The sequence below is a fragment of the Halichoeres trimaculatus genome, unplaced genomic scaffold (genome assembly GCF_033239565.1).
Source record: "Halichoeres trimaculatus isolate MK-OKI-2021-1 unplaced genomic scaffold, fHalTri1.1 fHalTri1_scaffold_16, whole genome shotgun sequence".
Lineage (NCBI taxonomy): Eukaryota > Metazoa > Chordata > Actinopteri > Labriformes > Labridae > Halichoeres > Halichoeres trimaculatus.
The window spans coordinates 10,309,920-10,335,981 of record NW_027437194.1 but is presented as its reverse complement, the minus strand read 5'-3'; the positions used below and the strand labels follow the sequence as shown (position 1 = coordinate 10,335,981).

Sequence of the window (26,062 nt, the reverse complement as noted above, 5' to 3'; positions counted from 1 at the left end):
ACTCTTCTGGGCTTCTGATAATCTGTAGATTTGTCCACAGGAGATGAGGTGGAGGGTTCCACACTGAAAGTAGAGGACACATACACAAACAGCTTCTTGTGTGTGTGTGTGTGTGTGTGTGTGTGTGTGTGTGTGTGTGTGTGTGTGTGTGTGTGTGTGTGTGTGTGTGAGAGAGAGAAAGGGAGAAAGAAATGGGAAGTATGAGTCATTCGCCTGCTGGGCTTCACCCAGCGAAGATGAAGAGTGTGGCAGTTCAAAACGAAAACATTTCAACATTTTTCATCCCTGGTTTTCGGCACCGCTCGGGCCAAACATTTTAAACTGTCCCCTGCTTTCATTTCACGCTGTGACAAATCATAACAGGCTGTCCTCCTTCCTCTAAATGCTCATAAAAACCACACTGATTGTTAAACCGGTCGCTGTTTGTGGCCTTTTCTCTTTACGTCACACTATCAAACCTTTTTATGTGAATCATTCCACACTGGATACTCCTGGGGTGGTTATTCTATCATTTATGCAATGTTTTGTCTTAGAGTTGAACAGAAAATACTTAAAACACTTTTTTGAGACTTCGAAAAAGATGCTCATCAGATTGAATTAAAGATTAGACACCAAAACACACTAGCTTATATTTTTAGTAATATTTGTCAAATTGGGCTTTTTGCTTTCAAACAGCTTCAAGTTGAATCTCAACCTTTTTTTTTTCTCAGATCGGTCTGCACGTTTGATTACGAGGACATCCCTGACCTGTCATTGTACTTCAATGATGCAACTTCTCGACTCTGAAACTATGAGAAACACAAATCCATCAACTTGCCCCCAAAACATTTGGAGGCTGTCAAGTCTGAGTGCAGAACTCCTCGGCTGCACTTTTGCACCCGGCAGGCTCTGCGAGGTTGAGTGACACCTCAGAAACGTGGAAAGGAGACAAGACAAGACTGTTTAAGTCTGAGCAGGAATGATGCACGTAAACTTCAATACTTATTTGTATCATCAGCTGCTTTAGGCAACGCAGACTAGAGCAGAGAGCTCTGAGGTGGGAGCGTTTTATCCCCCTGACATCGGCTTAAAACGAGTAAACAAACGAGTAAACAGAGACAGGCTGAGCTGTAGTCATAGAGCTGTGAACGCTCAGTTTACAAATAAACACAGAGCATCAACAGCTTCTGGGAATATGCTGGTTTCTGGTGCAACAATTTTACCATGGAGCTCTATGGGGACTGACTCACTGCTGGAGTTAGACTCTAGAGGACACTCAGGGAACTGCAGTTTGTTTGCATTTCTGTGTGAGCTTATTTTTTGTTCTCTCAGTTTCTGCTTGTTCTGTCAACAACTTAATCAAGAGATGTCAGCAATTAATCAAGTCCCAAGTTGTTGATTTTTGCTAATGTATGCACATTTTATTTTATATTCCAGCAGTGTGTGGTCTTACATTGAAACATGTTTCAGTCAGGGACGAGAATTTCAAGCTAAAATACTATTCGATAGTCACTGGCTTCTACTAAGAATAACTGCCAACACTCCAGCAGACACATGTAGATAAGGACTGCAAAATTTAATTGCTTCTAGTCATGAAATACTGTATGTTGCATTATTTATAAATCTAGATATTATCCACCCGTGAAAGTGGCGTTAACCCACAGGCTGAGGTACTGCTTGTAGCAAGTTAACATATATGCTACAGAACAGTCCCATCAGACGCCACAACAGCTCAATCCAGCAACAACTGATTGTGTTTCTTCTTCTGATGACTAGCAGGACATAACCAGGATTCACTAATGTTACACATTATAAGCATTCCAATAAAAACAGATTCACCTCACAGCATTTTAAATGTAAATCAAATGGCCAAACAGCCACCACAGCAGTTGAACACTTCTAAACACATCATTGAATAAAAAGTTGACAGATGTAATCAATAACTGATGGCCTACATCTCTAAATAATGATCGCAGACATCACTTTCAGTGTTGCACCCCAGCATACCAAGCTTTTGATACCTGCTAAGTGGGTGTAAAGCTGGCGTGAAGCAGTCTTTCATACATGTTCCGGGGCACGCAGATTCAAACCTGGCAACATGAATAAAAACAAACAAGCTTTGAGGGGAACTTGCTGATTTGTATTATCAAAATATACTCATGTCCTTTATTACTACCCAGCTCTTATGAAAGCAGTGTAGATGAGCCAAAAGTGTGTTTGAACTGGCAGTGTGAGTGATGCACATGATATGACTAAATGAGCTCCACTGTCTGAATCGTCTTTAAAAAAGAGGATGTTTATCTGCTAGTCAACATTAATATTTGTTCTTTATTGAGAGGAACAGGCAGAGAAGGTGACTACTTTTGGCAGCCAAGCTAATCTGCCAACAACCTTCACAAGTGAAGTTTGGCAACACATCCCTACTGCTCATTGAGCTGAGTGTACCAGGATAATTGAAGGTGACTCAGACAAGCTGATCATTTATAAAAACTCTATTATGTGGTGACAGAATAGTGAAAGAACAAATTTAGAGACATTAAGATGTAAGAAAATCACTTTTAATTACTTTACATTTGGAATTCCTGCCCTTGACTGGACCCAACATACAAAGACATTTCTAGAGTTAGTGAAACTGGACTAAAAGGGGCTGTGAGGAGTTTCGAAGTGATCTCGAAAAAGTCTGCCCTCTAGATATATGCCTGACCATAATCCACAGTTTAAAAAAAAAATAGTAGTGAGAACATAGATCTGAATGTTTTCTTTGATTAATTTTGTAGTTATGGACTCTGGAGTCGAACAGTCAGGCAGAAAAAGGACAGAAGAGCAGAAGAAAGCAAAACAGTAGAGAGTGATAGAGCATGAGCTAAAGTTCAAAACATGAGCTAAAGGCTAAAACAGGGGCTAAACTTTGATAATGTTCATTACAACCCACATGCAGCAGTTATTCTGCAGTGGTCTGTTCAAACTTTAGAGTCTATCAATAAAATGAAGAGTGAGGTTACGTTAGCTCTGCTTGGTAGTTGACTGGCAGCTCTGGGCTGCCAGTAGCACTGAATATAGCCAGCTACTTAAAGGGGACATATCATGCTGATCCCTGATTTAATACTTACATATAGAATAATAAAGTTGAAAACAAGACCTTTCACCCCCTGAATTTTCAAAAAATTAGATATTGTATTTTTCTGATATCCTAGAACAAGATTTGATGCCTCTGGAAATTGGTCATTGCCATTTGGCTTCGAGATTTTGACCGTCATGACGACACGAGGATCCTTTCTTTTTATTGGAGTAATCTGATAAAGCAGCTCCTCCTCTGTGAAGTCAGTTAGTCACACAACCGCCACCGAGGGATACACCCACCAAGAGCCGAATATAAACGTATAAACTATACATGGTACAGTACTTGATTTTGTAAATACTGCCATGCTGCAAAAACCGCCCCCTGGCTCTACCCCCTCCACCCCTCTGATAGAACTGACCAATCAGAGCATAAAGAGCTGTGATGTTGCGAGGTTGCTGGAGGTCATTCTCGAAACGGAGCGTTTCAACGAGATCTTCAGAATGGCCTAAACTGAGGATATTGAGAACGCTATTGTGGGGCAATGAAGAAACTAAATGACTTGTACTGAGGGCAGAAATGCTTTACAGGCATCCTAGTCTGGCATAGTGAAAAGGAGAAACAAGCATGATATGTCCCCTTTAACTACAGTACAAACATGCAAAGTTTGCTTGTTGTCACACTTCAAAAAACAGCTCTATGTAACTGTTGATAAATACCTTACCTTGAACATCTGATCTCCATTTAATTCCAAAACAAACACACTTTTTGTATAGAGTCACGACAATGTTTGTGAGACTCATGGCCAAAAGGTATCACTGATGTCAAATAAAAACATCCTCCTAACAAGTCGCATTTTCCTCCTAAAGTCGCATTTTAAAACTGTTCTTATCCTGAAAAGCAGCAGACAGTTAGGAAGTGGTTCTTTAGCTGCATTAACATAACTACTGCAAGTATCCTGCAGTGCTGGTCAGCAGAATAAATAACACCACATTAGGCTGAAGTGTTGTGAGATGAGTGAGAGGTTATCTGTCTAACCGAGCCTAAAGGGAAGGACACGACACAGCGCTCATGAGTCCAAACTCTAACATTAGATGAATGAACTCAACACACATAAAAAAAGAAAATTCAACAGAGACACTCCTTGGTACAATGGCAGTATTAACAAGTGGAACTGCAAATAAAATGTGGGGAAAAGCGGGTAGACTCATAAGTAATGATGACTACACCCATGTTGGCACATTTTTTAACAAAGAGCTGAGGCTAAAGTAAACTTTTCAGCAACAAATATCACACAGTTACCTGTGTGCCTCTGTGTAACCTGCAGAAAGCATCTCATTGCACTGCAAGGGTGTCCTGCAGCATCTTTGGATCAAACCAACTCGAGGGAGAGGGGTGGATGCTTTTCAAGGTTTGAATGTAAGGCAAAAGTAGCCAACTTGTTTTGACTTGAAAAAATTAGAAGTTTTAGAGATGAGAAGACCAGTTGGGTAGACTTCTTCTGATCTGTGGAGGAGCGAGTAGTGGTCACGTGGGGTGCGTCTCTGAAGTTATATCGCCAACTAAAGGCCTGGCATGCTTACTACAGAACTTAAGAACTTCTGTGTTGTTGTGTCAACGGTGTTTAAGTGACGTGTAAGACGAATAGCAGCAGGCAGACCAGCTTGTCTGTATTGTGCCTGTAAAATAAACAGGCTTTCTAATGGCAAAGTCTTGGGTCAAAGCCTCTTAATTAGCTAAATGATGTGTAAGACTTTCTGTAGTGAACTGTAGCCTGACTTGTATCCTGTTTCTCACTTAAGGGGCCCGGCTGACCGGGAAATATCTCTTTAGGTATCAGACAAACTCTCATCACATTTTGCGGAAATGATTTTGAGATATACAACTTTGAAGGTCTGTGATTTAGAGCACCAGAAGTAGAAAGAACAACATGTCCCACTTTAACCCTGATTGCTGTCATTATCTGCTCAGTAAACTGTGAAGTGCACACTCTTGAATTGCAGAGGTAAATCTCAGAGATATTGATCAGACAGAGTGTCTCCGCACGGCCCTGCTCCTCTTCTGTAGAGGCACATAAAATTACCACCTGTTCCTTGAAGCCTATCTCCATTTCTCAGATTGATCGCTGACGAAGAGATACAGCGACTGTCATATCTGAAGGCTTGTCACGCTCCTGTGTAATCAGCAGCAGAGTGTGGGAGGATCGCTCGACTTCTTCATCTACTCATTTCACTCTATTTATACGAGCAGAGAGGGAACAGCTCATCCAGAAGCAACGAGGCTAAATCTTCACACTCGGCTGGATATTTGTACTATAAACTGAATGGATGCTGCCTGTCCTACTTCTCCCTCATCCCGACCTGTCAGGCTGATAACTCATCAGTAAATATGTGTGTCATGAATGTATAAGTTATCAGATCTGTCTGCATGTGTTTGGTGTTTCCCAGCAGATGGGACTCGATGTTTTAATTTTCCAAGATGATAAAGAAGAAAGGATTAAATTTTCTGTCTTTATCTCTGGTCTCTCTTTGACCCCGAGGAAAGGGTGAGATAATGAGTAGAGAGGACGCTTAATTCACTGATAACCTCATTGAACAAGAAAACCTTCATGGCAAGCCCTCAAGCAGTCTTTGATGGGGTTTAGTCAACCTAAAGATGAGCCAGTGTTCAAGAATAACTCAGGCCAGTCTGTAAGAGCCAATTTCTGGACAGAATTAAATAATACAGAGACATTTAAACAACAGTGTAAAAAATAGAATTTATTTAATCTGAATCTTGATTTCTAAAGCAAAAAAGGGACCCCGGCAAGAACAAAGAGAAACTTAGAGAGATAGAATAAGATAAAAGGACAAGAAGATAGGTTTAGCGGTCCAGAGTAAAGCAACAGAATGAGAATCATTGAGATGAAAACAGTTGAATAACAATAGAAAAGAGATGAAACGAGCAGAAATAAGAAATAGAATGGGAACAAATCAGTACAATGAGAAATAGAATTAAAGCAAAACAGTCAAACAAAAATGGAATCAGATCAAAAAAGAAGAATGACATTAAAGCAATAGAATGATAAATAGAATAAAATTAACATAGTCGAATGAAAATAGAAAAGTGATGAAAAGAGTAGAATAAGATCAAAGCAATAGCATGAGCAACAGAATGAGTGCAAAATTATAGAATAAGTCACTGGGCTCTAATTTTGTGGCGCAGCGCAGGGGGCGCAAGCCTGGCGCACCCCACACAGTGTTAATTTCATGCGACGCACCGCCATGCGCTGCCAATTTGACAATTTGGTAGACCATCTGCGCAGAGATGGGTGTGACAGCGCGCCAGGGGGAGTTGACGACACACCAGGGGGAGGTGTCGGCAGATTCATGTTGGCGCAGTGACAATTTCGTGCAAAAACAATGCATAAAGTGCGCTGAAAGCTTGCCGGCTCCAACCTGGTCTGTTCTCATTGCAAAGTGGAGGGACCTCCTGCTGCAGGGACAGCAGCTCTGACCGTCTCCGCTACCGGGTCTTTCCAGCACACTGTTTCCACGGTGCTGGGGATCACTCAGACCAATTAGACACTGCGCCTTGGCCGCAACGCATTTAAAAGCGAGGAGAGGCGCTCATTTGATTGGTGAAAACAGTGCTCAGCTGTGTTAAACTCACTCATGGCTTTTCTCCTCCCTCTCTGCCATTTGCACGGAGGGAGGCGTGGACGCGCACCTCTGCGCACCTCTGTGCTCCTCTGCGCCTTGAGTGCACCTCTCTTGGCACTGCAGGAAACTTGCAAAATGCACTGGTCACACCCTGTCCACGCGGCGAAGGCCGGCGCAGGGCAGGTGCGCTTGTGCTTCAGCCTGGTCAACGAAATTAGAGCCCATAGAGTGAAATTAGAACAGTACAATGAGAAATGAAACAAAATCGAAACAGTGCGATGCAAATGAAAAATAAGTAACGCAGTAAAATGAGAAAAAAAGCAATAGAATGGGAAGTAGAATCAGATCAAAACAGTAGAATGAGAAATAAAATAAAATCAAAACAGTAGAATGAACACAGTAGAATGAGATCAGAATGGTTAAATTCAATTAAAAGCAATATGACAGAAAAAACCAACAGAGATCAGATAGAATAGAGCATTTTCTATGAAAGCAGTGAAAAAAATGATCAAAGTGAAGGTTGTGATGTAAGAAAAAAAAATCAAAACACATCCGATGCATTCAGGGGAGTCAGGAAATCTTAACACTGATTGTCTTTTTGGGCTCAGCATGGAGCAGATTTGTGTCAAAGTGTAAACGGGTAATCTCAGAACAGATAGATTGAGGCTCTTCATGTTGATATCTGTTTATAGAGGAAGAAATCCTCCTCAGAACACTGACCATGAGAGCTGGGGTGTCATTATGTGGTTCCTCCTGCTTTTGCTCTCTATACAGGCTGTTTTCCTGCAGACACCAACGCCTGCTGGTTAATAGGAACCATACTTAAAACTACTCGTTTTGTTTGTCTCTGCACAGGCTGTCAGAGAGTCCCAAGGCTCATTTGAGATAAACCCTGAAGCAAAGTTCAAAGCTATTATCTCAGCATATTGCTTCTGTCTGTCTGTGTGCATGTGTGTGTGTGTATGAGAGTGAGAGATAATAACGCGGTACAAGTTGATGATACATAGTGCTGGGTTTGTTGGAAACATCATTAATCATTCTGCCTCCCCGCTGTGAAAGGACGAGGACATCAGAGCTTGTTCATCTTAAGAAAATGTGCGTGATCTGATTTATGAAAGTTTGCAAAAATGAGCCTGGGCTCCAGTACAGAAGGTGTCTGAGATTCCTCATGTTCTCTTTCAGATCCATTTGCATGCTAATTATGTTTATCTCTCAGCTGCTGCGAGAACTGAGCGCAGATTATCACCTAGCAGCTGCCTTTAGCATTCAACGAACAGCTTTAAATCCTCCTTCATCCACAACCCAACAACAAACACACAAAGGAGTATTAAACAGCATTATTATTACTGACATGTCAGACTGAATAGCTTAATATTGAAGGTGTCAGAGCAATTGGATGGAGCAGCTTTAGTGCTTGTAATTGTTGTGTTCAACAGCTCTTCAGGCTGGATGTGAGACCGAATTGAGCTTGATAAAATAACACTTCTCCTGGTCTTTTTTTTTAAGGATTAAGATCAAAGGGTGATTTTAAAAGCAGATCAGGCTTCCAGCAGACCTGATTTAGATAAAGCTGTGACTGTGACACGTTGAAGCACCACCAGAGGAGGTGGGATTGTTGTAACCTGAGAGGATGAAGCTGTTGACGAAGATTGTGTTTGATCCCCTGCAGCCTGAGTTCTGCTGTGTGGGATTGCATAAGACTGAGAGAAGAAAGACATAAAATGTGTGTGTGTGTGTTTGACTTACTGTTTGTTGAAGCTCTTTTATACTCCCACAGTTATGGCATGTGGTCCTGATTGCTGTCATCAACGATGGATGGAAAATGTTTGACTGTTGGATAATAAATACATCCAAGTTATGCAAACAGAACAATTGAGGTCTGATGATTCAACAAGTTTGAAAATGTTGGTATTTTGAAGCCTGCATGTCTTAAACTTTGGAGAACAGATGAGAGCAGTTTGCACCAACCTGCAGCCATGCATAAGGCTGTAATGGCTCTTTATAACTGCAAGTGGCATCATACACCCCCAAAGAAGCAATAAAGTCTTCGGCAAAGCTTCTATTTTTTAATATTTCAGTATCTGAATTACCAAAAGTTTGTGAGTTCAGCCTGCAGCAGGCAAATGGGCTGTAATGGTTGCTCTACAATCCTTGATGGATTGAATTGTGCCCACTAGGGGTGGGCAATATCGCCTCAAGATTATATCATGATATTCTAAGAAAATATGCAATAACGATATTAATTATAGTATTGGGGGGAAAAAAACGAACTACTTAATATTAGTGGTTACTGATTCTGAATAACAGAATTTCTATGGCACACATAGTATGGAAGCCACTTTTCCAATCATTTACTACCACTACACAAGCTTGAAATGTAAACATAGTAAGTAGGTCAGATCCAGAGGAAATCTGACGTTTTGGAGGAGGAAAAGTTAACCCAGAGGTGAAAAACTTCATAATTCTATACGACACAACACATTCTTTCTGTAAGGACACCAACAGGTAGGAGAAGGCATTGACTGAAGGTGCTGAAGTTTTGGGAGGGTCAGTTGAGCTTAACATACTAATTAATTACAATGAAAGTACGTTGTCATGGGTGGGATCCCTGCAGGAACATGTGGTGATATTGTGAGTTTGGGTATCCAGCTGCTATGGGGGCTGTGCTTAAGGATGGGAATTGATAAGATTTAATCAATGCCAATGCTGTTAACGATCCTGCTAATCCATCCAATTCTTTAACGATTTCCTTATTGATTCCAGCAAATTTTGCATGTAGGCAAATGGACTGATTTTCAGTGGTAACAATGTCCAACATACATGCCAGTATAGATAACTACATCTGTAATTTGCTGGTGTTTCCACTCTCTTAAGGTTGTGCAGTAGGTGTAAAATTAAACCACAATTCTGACGCTTCTGAACCCTTTCAATTGAATGGAATTGATAAGGGAATTGATTAGCAAAAAGATTAATGATATTGATTCTTTGATGGAGTTAACGATTCTCAACTGGAATTGGTTTTAAATTCCCATCCCTAGCTGTGCTGCCCTGTGCTGCGCTGCGCTCAAGAGACGCATCCTGCATTAATTGGCACGCGCCCTAAATTTGCAACCACACGTCCGTGAGGTCCGTAGAGGAAAAAAATTCAGGAACAAAAAGAAGAACTTTTTGCAGATAAACTTTGAGTGATAGAGGATTATGTTACAACTATTGCAGCCTGTTTTGTGGCTGCAAGCTGAACTGATCTCCAGCAGCAGCTCCAACACTTCTTGTGCCTGTCAGTCAACAAACAAATGTGTAAACAATGGGCGCTGATTTATAGACACTAGAATTGTGCTTCAAGGTAATTATTCACAAAAAGTTGTGTCTCTGTGCTTGTTCTTCAATTCAGGGACACAACAGTCTGACAGACAGCGACTGTCAGACGCAATCAAGGGAAGAAGTGTGAAAGCGCCATCTGCATGATGTGACAAGAACAATGACGGAGATTTTCCTGTTCTTTGTGTCGACTCGTCCTTGTGTCCATCCCACCCTCTCCCCCTCTTTCCCAGAACTTTATTCACAGTGTGATGTTCCCCCCTTCAGGTGACACTCCAAATCCTGTGTGACGTCAAACCTTAAGGTTGTTTCCTCCGTGGTGTGTGACCTCTCATTGCAGTTTGTGGATATGGATATTGTAGATACAAAAACCTCACAACCCCGACAAACTCAGGCAGAGTCTTAAAGCTGAGCCAAAGTCAGAAGAAAGAGAAACTGGAGCTTCCTGTTTATAGAAATCTTTGATTTTCTGGTGATTCATATCAAACCGACCTTTCTCCACCACTATCTGCCTTTTCCACGCTCACTTAATTTATTTTTACTTCTGCAGAAAAATCTTTCACACAAACCATAAAAATGTTACAGTGCCACATCTGACTCGTGTGTTGACATTTAGAGAATTAAATCCTTTCTAAGAAAAACCTGAGAGCATTAAATCCTGCATATGTTTTCCTGAAACATGACAAGGTGTCTTTAAGAAAAGCTCTTTAGAGGGGAATCCTTCATTTAAAAGCAGATCTGAGTCAGGGTGGTACTGAGTACAAAAAGTGGTGCGGTTGTCATTTTATATTCCCAATTCTTAACCTTCAAAAAGAGAGTGGTTCAGCAGAGGATTAGGGCCACTGAAAAAAACATATTGGGGCTGAGGAAGTAAAGAAATGAATGACTATCAAACATTTTATTTTAAGTTCTGACTTTAATGGACGCTACCCGGGGTTTGAACCATAGACTGTTTATAATGTGGACATACTCTCTGCTACGACACCTGTCTGTTCCTGATACAGTAAAATGAAGCCAATTGATGGAAGTGGCCATATCCAATATGACACAGGCATTGAACTTCCTTTCTAACAGCTATAGGGCACCTGTCAGTCACATGAACTGAGCTGTGTCTCTGATTGGACAATTAGATGATCCTAGTATCTTGTAAACTGCCAAGTTTAACCCCCGTAAAGGGTGTGCTGATAGCAAAATTAGGATTTCAAACCCAGGCCATTTTTTGAACCAGGCTGTGAATATGTTTTTAATGTCTTAAAAGTCCAGTTTTTTTGGCTGGGTCTGTACGTGACTTCCGGTCTTTCTGCAGCCAGCCTCAAGTGGATCCTCAAGCAACTTTTAGCACTACCTCATAAGCTTCATTTTTTCTAAAGCAAATGTTGCCCCTTGGGTCAAACAAACAATGTGACAGGGAACCATTTAGTTCTGGGAACACAAATTCCCTGGACCCTCTGGTCTAATAGTTATCTGGTTATTGTCTGCCAAAGCACCTTGGTGCAGAAAAATGAAGGCATGGTAAATATGTGTAACACAAACAAGACTCCATTAAACTTGTGTTTACAGCTCGGTACGACAAACAGCTTCTGTTGCTGCAGCTCATTTACTCCTTTTTATAGGGGTTAGATTTATTTTGTAGATAGCTTTATGAGGCTGTATTTTAAATGAGAAAATTATATGTTGGCCAGCAAGCTACAGCAATAACTTCAGTGATCAAGAGTAAAAAAAAACACACACAGCCTTGTGTCTATTCTTGAATAAAATCAACTCAGATAGACTCTGATTCTCACTGTGGCATCTGTGAACTTTAGAGAAACTGGGTCAGACCCCCTCGTACACAGAAACAGGACCTGAAGGGATGAATGTTGGGTGGTACTGAGGCTGTGCTGTGGTGTTTTTATGCTTAAGTGAGGATTTGTAATGATCCCTACCATTAGCTGAGTAAAGCTTAATGAAAGTATGTAAACAGTCTGTGTAAGCACCTCAGAGGTGATGAACTTTTGAACACTCGTCTACTCTCTTTTGCTGTGAGGTTGGAAAAAAAATACAGAAATGTTGCCTGGCGTTCCTCCTGCACAGAAACAGATATCGGGTTGAGGTTTGGCATTGTGTGTCTGACAGTTCCTGCAGAAGATGAGTCAGAATAAGAAAATGAAAGCTCTGTGAGTCGTTTGGTAACTCAGGGGATTTTGTTTGAGAGACTTAAAGGATTGTTTTTTTGGATTCTTCTTCTTCTGATCAGCAGAAAATGTTGATGCAGAAACTAAATGCGCGCGTGTGTGTGTGTGTGTGTGTGTGTGTGTGTGTGTGTGTGTGTGTGTGTGTGTGTGTGTGTGTGTGTGCGTGCGTGCGTGTGTGTGTGTGTGCATGTTTGACGCCATCATTAGCTCTGTGTGTGTGTCTGTGTGTGTGTGTTCGGTGTATGCTGATCTGCTGAATGCTTTAATCAGTGGCTGTGTATTTTGTGTTTAGCAGAAGATGACTGTTAATCAGCTGTATCTTAATCATGCTGCACAGCAAGGATGAGTGTGTGTGTGTGTGTGTGTGCGTGTGTGTGTGTGCGTGTGCGTGTGTGTGTGTGTGTGTGTGTGTGTGTGTTTATCAGTGTGCATACATTTGCTAACCTGCTTCAGAGAGGTGTAACCTTTGATACATTTACAGTGTGTCTGTGTACACTTTACCTTTTGTATTATGCATCAAGATATCTAGATCCAAGACTAAATTTATCCTCCGAGAGTGTATGTTTTTTCTGTTTATATCTCTACCAAAGTCAGCCTATGTATTTTATTCTATTATATATGCAGTTCTTTGGTTAAGCATGCATCTTGAATCCTAACAGGGTGAGCAAGACCCCAATACAGATCAAAGGGTCCTGCTCACCCTGATGAGATTTAAATTTGTATACTAGCTTTTATACAACATCTATAAACAAGAAACAAAAAGAAGTTCATTTTCATTATTATTTTAAAGATGATGCTTTACACAGCAGAAAAAGACTTCTCTTATTCCAAGGTTGACAGCATTTCAAATTCAAATTCAAATTCTGACCCACCTACATGAGGCCATGCTCACCATGTTCACAAGACACAATCATAACCCCCCCCCCTGTTTCTTTCCTTTTCTTTTTCTTTTCTTTTTCTTTTTCTTTTCTTTTTTTTGTAGTAAAGGTATATGTTGGGGGTTTCATGCCTCGACTCGGAATGAGGTGAGAGATGGAAGTGCAGTGGGAATAAGCTATCAGAACCCTTTATTCCCTTTATTAATAAGATTTGTAACCTTACAAAAAACACATACGGTGCGACTAAACTAGAAGAAATATGTAAAGAATCAATAAACAAATATGAAATGTACACAGACGGGTAACATAATGTGCACACATTTTGGCAACAGAAGTGCTGCTGAGTACAATGGTTTGTCAAGCGGCGTGAAGGTGTTAACCACCTAACAAACTTTTTTGTTTTTTTTTACCTAAATAACACCAATTCAATGGGTGGTGAATAACTCACAGATTCGAGAGAATTCAATGAGTGAATGGAAAACATCAACAAGGAAAGACATTTTTAGGGGAGAATTCCAGCGTGAACCCCAGAAAAGAGTTTGAACATAAAAGTGAGTCAACGTGTAACCTATGTTTATTGTTAAGGCTTACTTTATCATGAACTTAAGGATAACATAAGAAGAGAAGGCTAATGAAATCAGAAGATCTAAACTCAAAGAGAGGGAAATAAATGAGGTGGCAATACATAATAAGGCACAACAGAAAGTAAATTAGGTTTTCAAAACTATTGTTCGTATTTTCAATTCAAAGGAAAATAAAAGAAAAAATGAAAAGAAAAATATTTCAAGTTCTTCAGGTTTTTTTTAGTGAGTTCACTTCACTTCCCCAAACCCAGTAATCCACAAAACTTATAATTCATATAAGGCACTTCATACAATCCATAATTATGATTGTCTACAGGACTCAAAGTCCATAATACTCAAAAAACGTTTTGTTTTCTTCTTCAAAGATATGATAGTCCAAAAGGCTAGAAAATACTATCTTTCAACAGAAAAGCTTATCTGATGTGGTCGTCTCGTCACAGACAGAATCCAATGTCCTCATTTGTCGTTTTCAGCTCGCCATTAGTCCACAACAGAAGGAAAAGGTAACTCAAAACGTGGCCAAGTCCAATCAAAATCTATTTTCAATACGTCGGCTCGTCTCGCCCGGCACCAGTTGGCAACATACAAGTTCAGTTTTTCCACCCCGTCATCCTCTAAGTTCAGTTAAAACGTTTAGGTTCAGAGTTTAAGTTCAGTTACTCCACGCACTTTCTAATAAGCTTTATCAATTCAGTGTCTCGGTATCTTAGATGGTTCAGTCTAGAGTCGAGTGTCTCAGACTATCAACGGCGCCGTCTTATACCTACACTTCCTCATTCACGCTGAATCAAGGAACGTGACTGGACAATCCACTTACTGCAACAGAATTTGAGAACAACAAAGTAGAATCACAGAACTGGCAGAACCCCTACTCAGTGCACATTCACCGTTACAAAGTGTGCAAAATAGTGACCTGGGTCACAAATGCTTAAGATTACATTATGGTCACTCTTTGCTCTAAAAGACTGGCAGCTCTGCAATAGTCAGAACTTGATAGAAATTGACTCCATTGTATGGTATCATTTCTAGCAACTGACCACAGAACAACCAGATATTTTTCTGATGCTTACATAATTTAGTGTTTAAAGAGCGCCAACTCCACTGTATGAATGGAGCTATACGTCGCTTCCATTGCCAAAATACACGCACATATTTTTGACCATGTCAGCTGTAAATGAGTCTATTAAATTCCCATGTGTTTAACATAAAAACCTCAAGGCATTCACTCACAACCTCATTACACAACTTTAGGAGTTAGGTTCGAAGGCAGAATAAACTTTCACATTAAAGTGAACTTTTTCTACTGAGGGTGAAGTTAGACCAGGTAAACAGGACTTCTGCAGGGTTATTTATGTTGACCTTTTTAGCCTCATTCAGCTCTCCTTCTTAACTTCTCAGAGCTTTGATGTCGACTCACCTTTAAATTGCAATGAGTCAAATGTCACATCAGCCTGAGACAAAAATTAATGCTAGGAATACATAAAATGTGTCTCCAGTTCCACTCCCATTGGTCACCTCAAACCGGCTGTATGTTCAGTCCTGCTCTAGACAGCTAATGTCACAGACCGAGGAATCACGGATTCCCATCTGGTCTGGACATACTTTGTTTAATTTTGAAAGTCACTTGGCGTTTTTAGGTGGCTTGCATGTACAACTTCTTGTTCCACCTGATCTGCTATCTGTAAATTGATGCCTCACTGCTCCACTATGTGGCAAAGATGGAGAAAGCATTGAACCTTGGATTTGATGTTTTTCAGTTTTGTGAAAAACGAGCACTTTATTTGTGACACACACAGTAGCACAAAGAAATTCAATGATTAAGACAAAAGAAGAACAATCATGTTCCTATCTTATCTCCAATCCGTCAGGTTGATAGTTTTTCTCCCTCAAAAATGTAGTCATCATTTTGTTTCTGTAAAAACTCCTGGAAGGACTGCAGCCTGTTTTACATTCTGGTCTGCAGCTTCGCTCAGAAACAAAACTGCAAAAATGTCAACCTTAAAAAATGAGAGCAGGGTCTGTGATGGATGGAGTCTGGAAAGTTGTGTGATGTATATGTTGTAGAATAAAAAGTGAAGTGTTTTGCAGTGAGGACGTGACTACTGGCACTGTTTTCCTTAATTACATCTTTTGTCTTCATTTACCTTCAGCTCTGAATGAGTGCACACGTGAAGCAGGATGAAAAGAGCCGATTGTTTTTGTCTTTAATGGTGCGGATCTCTCTTTAGTTGACAAACTTTCCACCAGACGTGACAAAGTTCTCTTTCTGATGTTTTTGCTGCCTTAAATTAAAGTCTGAGCCTCAGTCACTTCAGTCTGAGCCGCGTGCCATGAAAACTGAAAAGCATAAGCAAAAGGATGATGCAATATTCTGCATTTGAAGCTTTTCTGTCTCTGTCTGTCTGAGAAAACCTACATTACATTGTTATTTTCCCTTCTTAAACTTTCTGTTTCATGGTGTCCATAAATTAAATGTTATTCTAGTTTAAAAACGCTAAATGACTCCAAAAAACATCACTCAACTATCGCAGTTCTTTGCTCTCGATGTGGTGTTTCTGTCATTGTCATTAGGCCAAATCATCTCTGCTGATTTGAAGCACGTAGTGAGACGACGAAGCATTAATGGTTTATGTTAATTAAGGACCGTGGGTGGAAAAGCTCAGTGGCTAAAGAGGAAACAATATCTTTGTGTGAGACTGAAAAGCATTCAATCTTCCTCTCCTTTTCTAACCAACTGTGTGTCTCTCTCTGTCCCTTGCAGGCAAACACGGCTGCAGCTCTGATCCTCCGGGGTGACCACAGTGAAGGAAAAGGAGGACGACTTCCACATTTGAATCCCTCGTCTGCGTCTTTGGGTGCCGAGCAGCAGCTGCCTCCTTCTGTCGCCTCAGCTCACATTTCAACCTCCTCTTTTTGGAGACAGAAGTTCATCCTCAGCCTGAGGACTGTGACCACCTCACCTCACTCCCTTCCCTTCTCCTCTCTGCCATGTCCAACGACAGCAGTTTCCTCAGCGTGTGGGAGGCCTCGGATTGGGCAGACACCTCCCATTGCCCACCTTCTGTGGGCGGAGCCACTTTCTTGATCATAGCTTACAGCGCTGTGATCGCAATTGGATTACTCGGCAATGCAGGCTTAGTGTTCATAATTGCACGGCAACAGGAGTTGCGCAATGTCACCAACATCCTAATTGCCAACCTGTCATGCTCTGATATCCTGATGTGCGTGGTTTGTCTGCCGGTGACCGTCATCTACACACTGATGGACCGCTGGGTGCTCGGAGAGGCTTTGTGCAAGGTGAGGGGGGAAAACACACACTTTATTGGGAAAATGAACAGGGATGCAATACTACATGATGCCACAAGGGGAAGGAAATTTACTCTTGGGGTCCATTTTCATGAAAACCTGGCAGGCTGAATTTTAGTGATTGATGCTCATGCTAAGTGGTTGGAGCCATCAGTCCCCACAAAAAGAGAGTTCCCCTGTCTGTAAGCGATAATCTGAGTCGTGGTTCCAATCAAGATAGATAAACAAGTACACACTCACTCACACACACACACACACACACACACACACACACACACACACACACACACACACACACACACACAGGTATATAATATAAGGCAACGCATAATAAAGTGTCTTCAGACACACTCTGTTTTGAATTGCCTGATTATCAGGTGTATCGGGGGTGTTGATATCCTCCATGCTGACCACAAACAGCACAAACTGTGCGTGACATCACTCATCTATTTCTGATGGGGAGTCTTTGAAGCCCAATGTTGGTGGTTGCCATATTAAAAATGCTGACTCAACCTATCTTTGCTCTTTTGGATGAGGTAAAGAGGTGGGCTTTTAGCCTTCTCACTAACAGATACAGTGTGACCACCTATCGGTCAAACAAGCTAATGCCCTTATATGGCAGAATATGTTAGTTAGGCTGTGAACACATTTATTCTGCAGTAAAAAGCATTTTTCTTTGAATGGGTGTGTGTGGGGTTACTGGTGCTTCTGTAGCCATCCTCCAGTGGACATTTGAGGAACTGCACATTCTCGTGTTGTAAATGCCTTTTGAAACTTTGGACATGAGCAGCTTTCCAATACCATGCCAATTATATATCATATCAACTCTTATCACCTAAGTATCATCCAGGCAACCTTTTTTCTTCTCCTTTTCTTTTTTTTTTGTTTTTTGTTTTGTTATTTTGGTCTTGAAAAAGCTGGAGAGCATGTTCATAAAGCTAATCTCAACTTCCTTCAGTAACTGTTTGATTTTTTTTTCGCTTGCCCAAATACTTCAAGAGTTTAGGTGGAGAGCACTTGGAAAATGGGAATACTGACATTTTGATGGGTTTTAAAGAGATAGGGAATAAAACCCGACGCGCAGGTTGTGCTTTAGCTCTGTTGCTGGAACAAGCTGGTGAAGCCATCACCATAGAGGTCACTGCTTTGACTCATGGCCCTTCCCTACTCTTTTTCCTAAATGCACCAAAGAGAAGCTTTAGAAATGGTCCCAAAGCAATGTGCTGTTTATGTCACTGTGAGGATGTAAAATTAAACTCATAAAGTGAAACTGGCTGTTTTGTGTTCCTTTATTCAAGGGTATAAAAGTTAGTTTTTAGTACTACACCTTATGTAAATCCAAAGTATCACTTTAAACATCTGACTCATCTCCGTTCCCAGGTGACTCCCTTCGTCCAGTGCATGTCAGTGACGGTCTCGGTCTTCTCTCTGGTGCTGATCGCACTGGAGCGCCACCAGCTGATCCTCCACCCCACAGGCTGGTCTCCTGGAGCTGGACACTCCTACCTGGCCGTGGGGCTGACGTGGCTGGTTGCCTGCTTCATCTCTTTACCATTCCTGTCCTTCAATATCCTCACCAATGACCCGTTTCAGAACATCAGCCTGCCTACGAACCCTTTCAGGTGAGCTCAGACATCTGGAGTAGAGGAGGCTCATCTAAGACATTTTTTGCTAGCTTGACTGAATGCTCTACAGTGGATATTACCTGATCTATTTGGATGCAAACCAAACAGCCGTAGAAGTAGAGCAAAAAGCAAAAGCAGATGCATTTAAGACAAAAAGACCACAGGAGCACTAGCAGTGCAAAGTCAGAAAGCATCAGAAAAACTTTTGCAAACCCAGTCATTCTTGCAGAAGTCCCCCAGGCCTCAAGGAGGAGCTCTTATGTGGCTTAAATCTTCGAATAATGTATTAGTGTAGCTGCAGTCCTCTGACATTCTTTTATTTCAGTTTTTGCCCTGTGCTCTGCTTGCTGTTCAGGGATCTTCTAGCTCCATATTTGCTCTGAGCACATGCACAGCTGAGGCTCAGTTTGCGTGTGATACAGTTTTGGCGTGATATCATATTTGCATCGGCTCAGACTTTTCAGCTTTTTTTAGCAGCTGTGTGCAAACGACGGAAGAAGTAGAGGTCAAGTCCAAAAATCTGATTTAATCCTTTCTTTTTAAATCCACCTCTCAGGTTTTAAACATCCTGAGTTTTTAAGAGTAATTACATGTTAAACACTTTTCTCTTTGTTTTAATAAACCAAGTCTTTACTTTCTCCACTCAGTTGGATTATCATCACTTTATTGTTTCTCCTCCATCATTTGAAACCCTCTGTAGACAAACTCCTCTCTTTTTGCACATGTTGCCGCTCATGATAGGAAAGCTTGAGCTGACGTTATGTTTTCACTGTGACTATGTTCAGATCTTATCTGAACAGTCGCTGAATATAAAAAGCTCCCGTATCTGTCTGGAGCTCTGTTAGACTCTGGTTTGTAACAATGCAGCTATAGCTCTGTGTCACAGAGATGGCTTTTAGGCATTCAGACGTTCTATCATGTAAATGATTCTCTCAGACTCCACTCAGACACAACAAGGTCGTCCTTGTGGGATTTATAACCCAATAAAACCTGATTAAAAAGACAGCACATCAACGCACTTAAAACAAAAGGTGCACCAGTTCCTTTCTATTCTTTTTGTTGAGTCTTCAGCTGTGTCTCAGAAATTAGAAATTAAAAAATAATCCATATTTAAGCTCAAACCATGAGTCAGATCTGATAAATACCTAATCTACTGTCATCAATGCTTCTGTCTCTCAGGGATCATCTGATCTGTATGGAGCTGTGGCCGTCAGACAAACATCGTCTAGCCTACACCACATCGCTGCTGCTCTTCCAGTACTGCCTCCCTCTCCTGCTGGTGCTGCTCTGCTACCTTAGGATCTTCCTTCGCCTGAAACGACGCAGGTTCATATTTTGATTTCTCAGTAACTCAATTTAAAAGTCAGCAAAAGGTGTGCCACAGGGATCAGTTTTAGGACCCTTCCTCTTAGTCAAATGGACCAAATTTAGATGAACATCTTATGCAGACAACACAGTTGTTTATTTTGCAAGAAATATCAAACTAGCAAATGGACATATGAAGTCCGGCTAAAACATAAAGTCACACCTGACCAGCTTAAATCTGGTGCTAAGGTCTGAGAAACAGACACTCTACTCTGCAGTAATACTTTTTTATGGCGTCATTTACAACTACTGAATCTTTTTGACATTTCAGTCAGCTCAAAGTATCTCTGCTAGCTCATGATCTTCCTCTAACTCAGGCAGCAACAGTCTGTATTTAATTTTCTTAATTTTTGAAGTATCTCAGTCATTAAAGGTGTGCCACAAGGTCTCTTTTTAGGACCCTTTCTTTTTTTTAACAAAATTGATTAGAATTGAGTTTCATATGTTATCCTTTATGCAGATAACACCGTTGTTTATTAGTGCAAGACATATTGCACTCGAAAATCAACATCTATGTTAACATCTGTCTTCTTTTGTTTACTCTTTTTAGAATTTAAATTAGTCTTTTCAAAGTGCTTACAACCAGGCTGGTTTAAAAAAATAGATAAAAAAGCAGTGGAGAAATGTATTTTTTAGATGAATTAACATCTTTGTTTATTTATAGTTTGCAAACGCAGCATTCACAGCACAAACTTAAGGAACAACCTGGGACTAAAAGTCAAATTATGCTATCCGCTATGCTATGTAAAAATAATTATTGGTGCCAACTGAGAGAAGAAAAGTAGGATTTTGAGATTAGACTTCTATAGTTTAGACAATAAATTTATAGACTTAAGAGTAAACTAGTTGAAATGTTGTTTTTTGGCTGGTCTCTTCACAAGTTTCATAACCATTACCAGTAGTTTCTCTGTGAGGCATGTTAATTATGTAAACACCCAGTCACTTACCTTTATGTGATCAAGAAAAGCTTGAGTATCTATCAAGATATACTTCAGGATCATAACCAGTCATAAAGTAAAGCAGCAGTATGTTTCAGTGCTCTTAAATAACATGAAGGATTCACAGAGATTTTCTCTCGTGAACTCATACTCCTCAGCTTACAAGAGATATAAACAATGCTGCTAAAGCATAAACTCCCAGAGCTATAAATCTCTCTAATTAGTCTCAGTCCACCCAGAATTTATTAACAGGCCTCTTCTTATGTTTCTTCCTGAAAACCGTCAACAGCAAGGGAGTTCATCCCTGTGCTCGGTAATTTAAACTCAGAGTTCACTCATGAGTCATGTTCCACTTTGTCGGCCTATTGATTGCCCGTCTGTGTGTAACTCTCATTGTTGCACCCTGGAGGACATACCAAAAATAGAGGTCTGATGATCTGTGGCCTGTAAGTGGCTCTACAGAGTGTTTTTGCCAGTTTTGGAAAGCTTCAGAAAGGAAATTATTGTATTCCTTGTTCTCTAAAAATGACCTTTTTTCAGAGGGTTAACAAAATCAGATTCAAAGAATGTAAATTTCTGTGGTTTATGCATCTAAGGGGATAAAACATGTCTTGGTGACTTGGTTGTTGTGATATTTCAGTCTAACATTCGCCCCCTGCTGTTTGATTTAGGGACATGGTGGAACGCAGCCGGAGAACTCAAGGAGCCCACAGGATCAACGTCATGCTGTTAGCCATCGTCGTAGCCTTTGCACTGTGCTGGCTGCCGCTAAACGTCTTCAACACGCTCTTTGACTGGCACCACCAGGTCCTCCCAGACTGCCAGCATGACGCCATCTTCTCAGCCTGTCACCTGACGGCGATGGCGTCCACTTGCATCAACCCCGTGGTGTACGGATTCCTTAACAGTAACTTCCAGAGGGAGCTGAAGACCACGCTTCAGCGCTGCCAGTGTGGGAACAGGGCGGCAGAGAGCTACGAGAGCTTTCCCCTGTCCACGGTGGGAAGTGATGGGATCACGAAAGCCACCTCACTCAACAGGATGGGGTCGGTGTGCGTTCCTTCTCCCAGGTTTGAGATGAGCTCAGCGAGGCCGGGGAAAACGATACCAGCCATCACCTAACAACAACACCCAGAACCTTCTTTGCTGAGCGCCTGGATTACATTTACACACAGACGTCTGAGACCGAGACAAACACTTCTTAAACTTCCAGATGTCTCCAGCCTGAGCCATGTTTGCTGAGTGGACAGGACAGGGGCTGGATCACGTAGCTTCACAGTCTCAAAAATGAACTCAAAAAAGAAGAACTTGTACCTCTGACTGTCTGCTATGTCAAGTCTGCCTTTGTTGAATGTTGCTGTCAGTCTTTGCAGACTCAGTTTTGTCATATTCCTTGTGTACCTTGTGCCCTGATTACACTCAGGGTTAGATGCTCAGTGTTAGATGCTCAGTGTTGAAGTGCTGAATTTCAGAAATGAAAAGTCATTTTACCACTCCCTGATCAGTAAGCCACTTTACAGACATGTGATGGTAAAAACCTGGAGACACTATGCCACATTTCAAGGTAAAACACATTTGATTTGGCTGCTGGGTGGTTAATATTCACATTTAGAATCTCAGACATAAAAGGTGCTCATCAAATAAAGGAAAATGTAAAGTGAGTAGGTGTTAATATCAGCTATAATACTAAAAGGGTAAGGAGGACAAAGACACAAAACTAAGAGATTCAAATGGTTTACTTTTATTTCAAAATAAGATAAATCCTGCTCAACCTGTCTGGTTCTAAAATGCATAACCACCTGTACCTTATGTACAATGCCTTTTCTTTGAGCACTCACCCAAAGTAACCGTTATTAGTCGATGGATATAAGATTCTACACAAAGGTTCAAACCTGAATGTCTCATCCACTAAAGCTGTGTTTCGATCAGAGCAACTATCCCCAGAATTATGTGTAGTACTTTGGGTATAAGTTTAGTTTTGGGGATAAACTGACCCCTGAAAATCGAAACTGTTAGGGGCTTTCAGAAACAACTCCACCCAACTTTTGACAGCTTTGTCTCTAGAGCTTGCCTCTAGAGACTAACTGCAGTGCTACATAGCCTATCTGTCTCCTTTTATGGGGTCATTTTTGCAAAAGGCCTTTATTGTTGTCTGACTGCCCTCTACTGTCCTGGTGCTGTTTTGCATAATCTACCCAGGTCTTCAGCCCCATGGTCAGGCAAACAATGGACCACAGAATAAGTTCTGGGGACTGATCCTCCGGTCCAAAATGCAGCTGAAGAGCCTCAGATATGCTCTTGATAGCATCGCATATGACATCAAGCTAAAAGTATAAATGAAAGCGGCAGAGGAAGCGGAGCAGGATCGCCTATGTACAGTAGATGTAGATAGTTAGCTTTAACTTTTGGAGCTCATTGTAAAGAGGGAGAATGTAGGAAAAACAAGCATGTTTTTCAGTAATAGGACCGTTTTTTGCTGATATTGCTTTAAGAACAGAGCCAAGCTTTGAGTTTTATCTCAAACTCTGATGTTTTCAAACTCAGCAAAGCAGTAAGGTGAACAAATGCTAAGCTAACTCTAAGCCTTTGGGGTAGTAAAAGGTCACTTTAGGGGATAAGAACTTAGATTCAGATCAGTCTAAAGGTAGCAGAGCTAGCTTCAACAGCCTTCATACAACCCCATCTCCATGTACTTGATCAACAAACCTACAAACCACACCACAGTACAACATGATACCTGTGACTGTTTTCATCCAGGTAGAAGAGATTTAGAGCATCATGGGAGCAACTGATTGGTATTTCTGGACATTTCTTTCAAAAGATGCTCTGATGCATGTCAGCGTTATCAAAATGCTTGTCTGTGGAACGATCTCTGGAGGAGAATGAAATAACTAAAACATCACCTGTGTACGTTAACTAAATACAAAACACAGAAACCTGTTTTGAACTGTTAGAGTGAACATGAAGTCACATCGGTAGTGAAACTGTTGACAGCATGCCTTAGTGAGCCTTGAAAAGTCTGCTTGGCTTAAATGTATAGAGTGTACATTTTTTTATTTTTTTTCACTCATTTGTACTGTTTTTATTTCTGACCAGATTTGTTGTTTGAGCACATTTAAGAACTTGAATGTACTTTTCTTCTTTTACAGTCAAAGAGTTGTTATCTAAGCCACTCAGCCTTACTTTCTCTGAATGTGATGAAATTTTGCAAGAATGTTTGAAACACATGGAAAACTTTGTAGCAGACCCAACAACACAAGCACAGAGTGGCAGGAAGTCATTTTAAAGATGAAATCTCTGATTTAAGACTCGTCGCTCAGCCCTGAAATCCCTCACTGCTTTTGATCTTGATGCTTTCAAACAGTAATGTCTTTCTCTTTTCGCAATCAGTTTCACTCAGTCCGTTGTTCTGAATCAGATTTACCAAAACATTAAAGCTCTCATGTTGCAGCTACAACCCACCATCAGAGACTTCATCTTTAACTTGTGTTTGAGCCGTGTGCTGGGTGATTTTTCTTCTTTGCTGGGTTCTTCTGTTGAGTTTGTTGGTTCAATGTGACATTAAATCAGTGTGAAAAACTCAAACTCGTGTTTTTTTCTTGAAACTTGGCAGCTCAAGTTTGACGCACAATCCTCATACGACCACAGGGGTCACTGCAGCCAACACCAAACTCATAGTCCTCACTGAAATTGTCAGCAAAGTTTCAAAACAGATTAAACAGAGAAGTCAGACTAAATCCACAAGTAGTAGATAGTAAGCAGTTTCATAAAAACAGCGGCTGCTTCCGTCAGAGCTCTCTTTGTCTTTAGTTTTCCACTTTTGGTGTTTTGTACTCATATTTGGATACATTTACTTCACATCATGAGCTGGAGCTGGAGTCTTGAGTTACAACGAAACACCAATATTAAACTACCTGTTATGTTCATGGTGACTTCAAGAAAAAAAAAGAACATTTTCCATGTATATGGTAGCTGCAGCTCTTTCTCCAAGTAGAAGTAAGTAGATCACAAACATTTGTCTACCAGAGTACAAAACAAAAGTCGCAGAAGTTTGCCTTTGTTTGCAACATGACATATCTGTCCCTGAGATTTTTTCAAGGTCTTTAAACTGATTTCTCTTCTATGCCGAAAGTGGTCGCAGTTTCACCTCATGAATTATTTACCACCCAGTTATCACGGTGATCTCTGTGTGAAGAGTCATACAGATCCCTGTATTTCTGCACTTCAACCACTAAGACATCCCGTTCTTCTGCCATTTTGTCCACGCGTCTCCTTCCGGCAGGTCAGAAATTTTCTGCGTGAAAGGGACTGTGCGGGGGGCTGTGGGTGTGAAAATGACATTATCCAAACGAGGCCACGTGGTCCCCGCAGACACAGCAAGCACATATCAGCCTTAAACTTCGTGCTGTAAGGGAAGTTTGTGGGTAACAGCTGTGGAAAGTTTGAGAAGCAAGCTGTTTTAACAGTGTTTTTAAACATTTTCAAATCAGGGATATAAATATGTATGAAAAGGTCTAAAGTGTGTTTAACCAAAAAGTGTTCAACATTTTCCAGAATATAATTTTCAAACACTAAAATGACATGATGATTTCACTACCCAGGTTTCTCAGCAGCAGATCTTTCTGCCAGCTGTATACAGACATGTAAGTGCACGTGTGTGTGTGTCTGTGTGTGTGTGTGTGTGTGTGTGTGTGTGTGTGTGTGTGTGTGTGTGTGTGTGTGTGTGTGTGTAGGGCTACATTTTGAGTGGTTTCAAGTCTGTACATTGTGGCCTCCATTAATTCAGACCACTGATGTGCCGCTCCACTGGGGCTGAATCCCTGAAACTTACGGGTGAAGAGGTTCCTCCAGATGATGAAGGGCTCTTGAGAGTTGCTGGCTGCTCAAAAAGCTTCTGGATTTAAAGTAACTGTAATAATTCTCCAGGAACAGAGATTCATCTCTGAGTTAATAAAAAACGAAAGTAACATTAACCGAGGACCTTTAATTAGTGTTCCCGAAGGATCTCACTGCTTTCACACATGGATGAAAAGCTATAGAATAGAATAGAATAGAAAATACTTTATTTATCCCCGAGGGGGAATTCAGGAGTCACAGCAGCAATCAAGAAAACAAAAGTAAGAAAGTGTGTAGAAAGTGCAAAAAGGTCCACAAGAAAATAGATGACGACATCCCGTTCACCACTCTCCAGCCCAG

At 40.9% G+C, this 26,062-nt stretch overlaps 1 protein-coding gene across 1 annotated transcript in view; it reads left to right on the top strand.

Annotated features, from left to right (window-relative positions):
- The window catches only part of npy8ar (neuropeptide Y receptor Y8a), a 29,928-nt gene extending 5,521 nt beyond the window's left edge, over window positions 1-24,407 (top strand). Inside the window, exons 2-5 of the mRNA XM_074690306.1 lie at window positions 16,394-16,929; window positions 18,319-18,560; window positions 19,743-19,889; window positions 21,538-24,407. Of these exons, the coding sequence (XP_074546407.1) occupies window positions 16,621-16,929; window positions 18,319-18,560; window positions 19,743-19,889; window positions 21,538-21,988 (1,149 nt within the window). The 5' untranslated portion in view covers window positions 16,394-16,620 and the 3' untranslated portion in view covers window positions 21,989-24,407. The remainder of the gene's footprint in view (window positions 1-16,393; window positions 16,930-18,318; window positions 18,561-19,742; window positions 19,890-21,537) is intronic.
- Window positions 24,408-26,062: the final 1,655 nt, after the last annotated feature.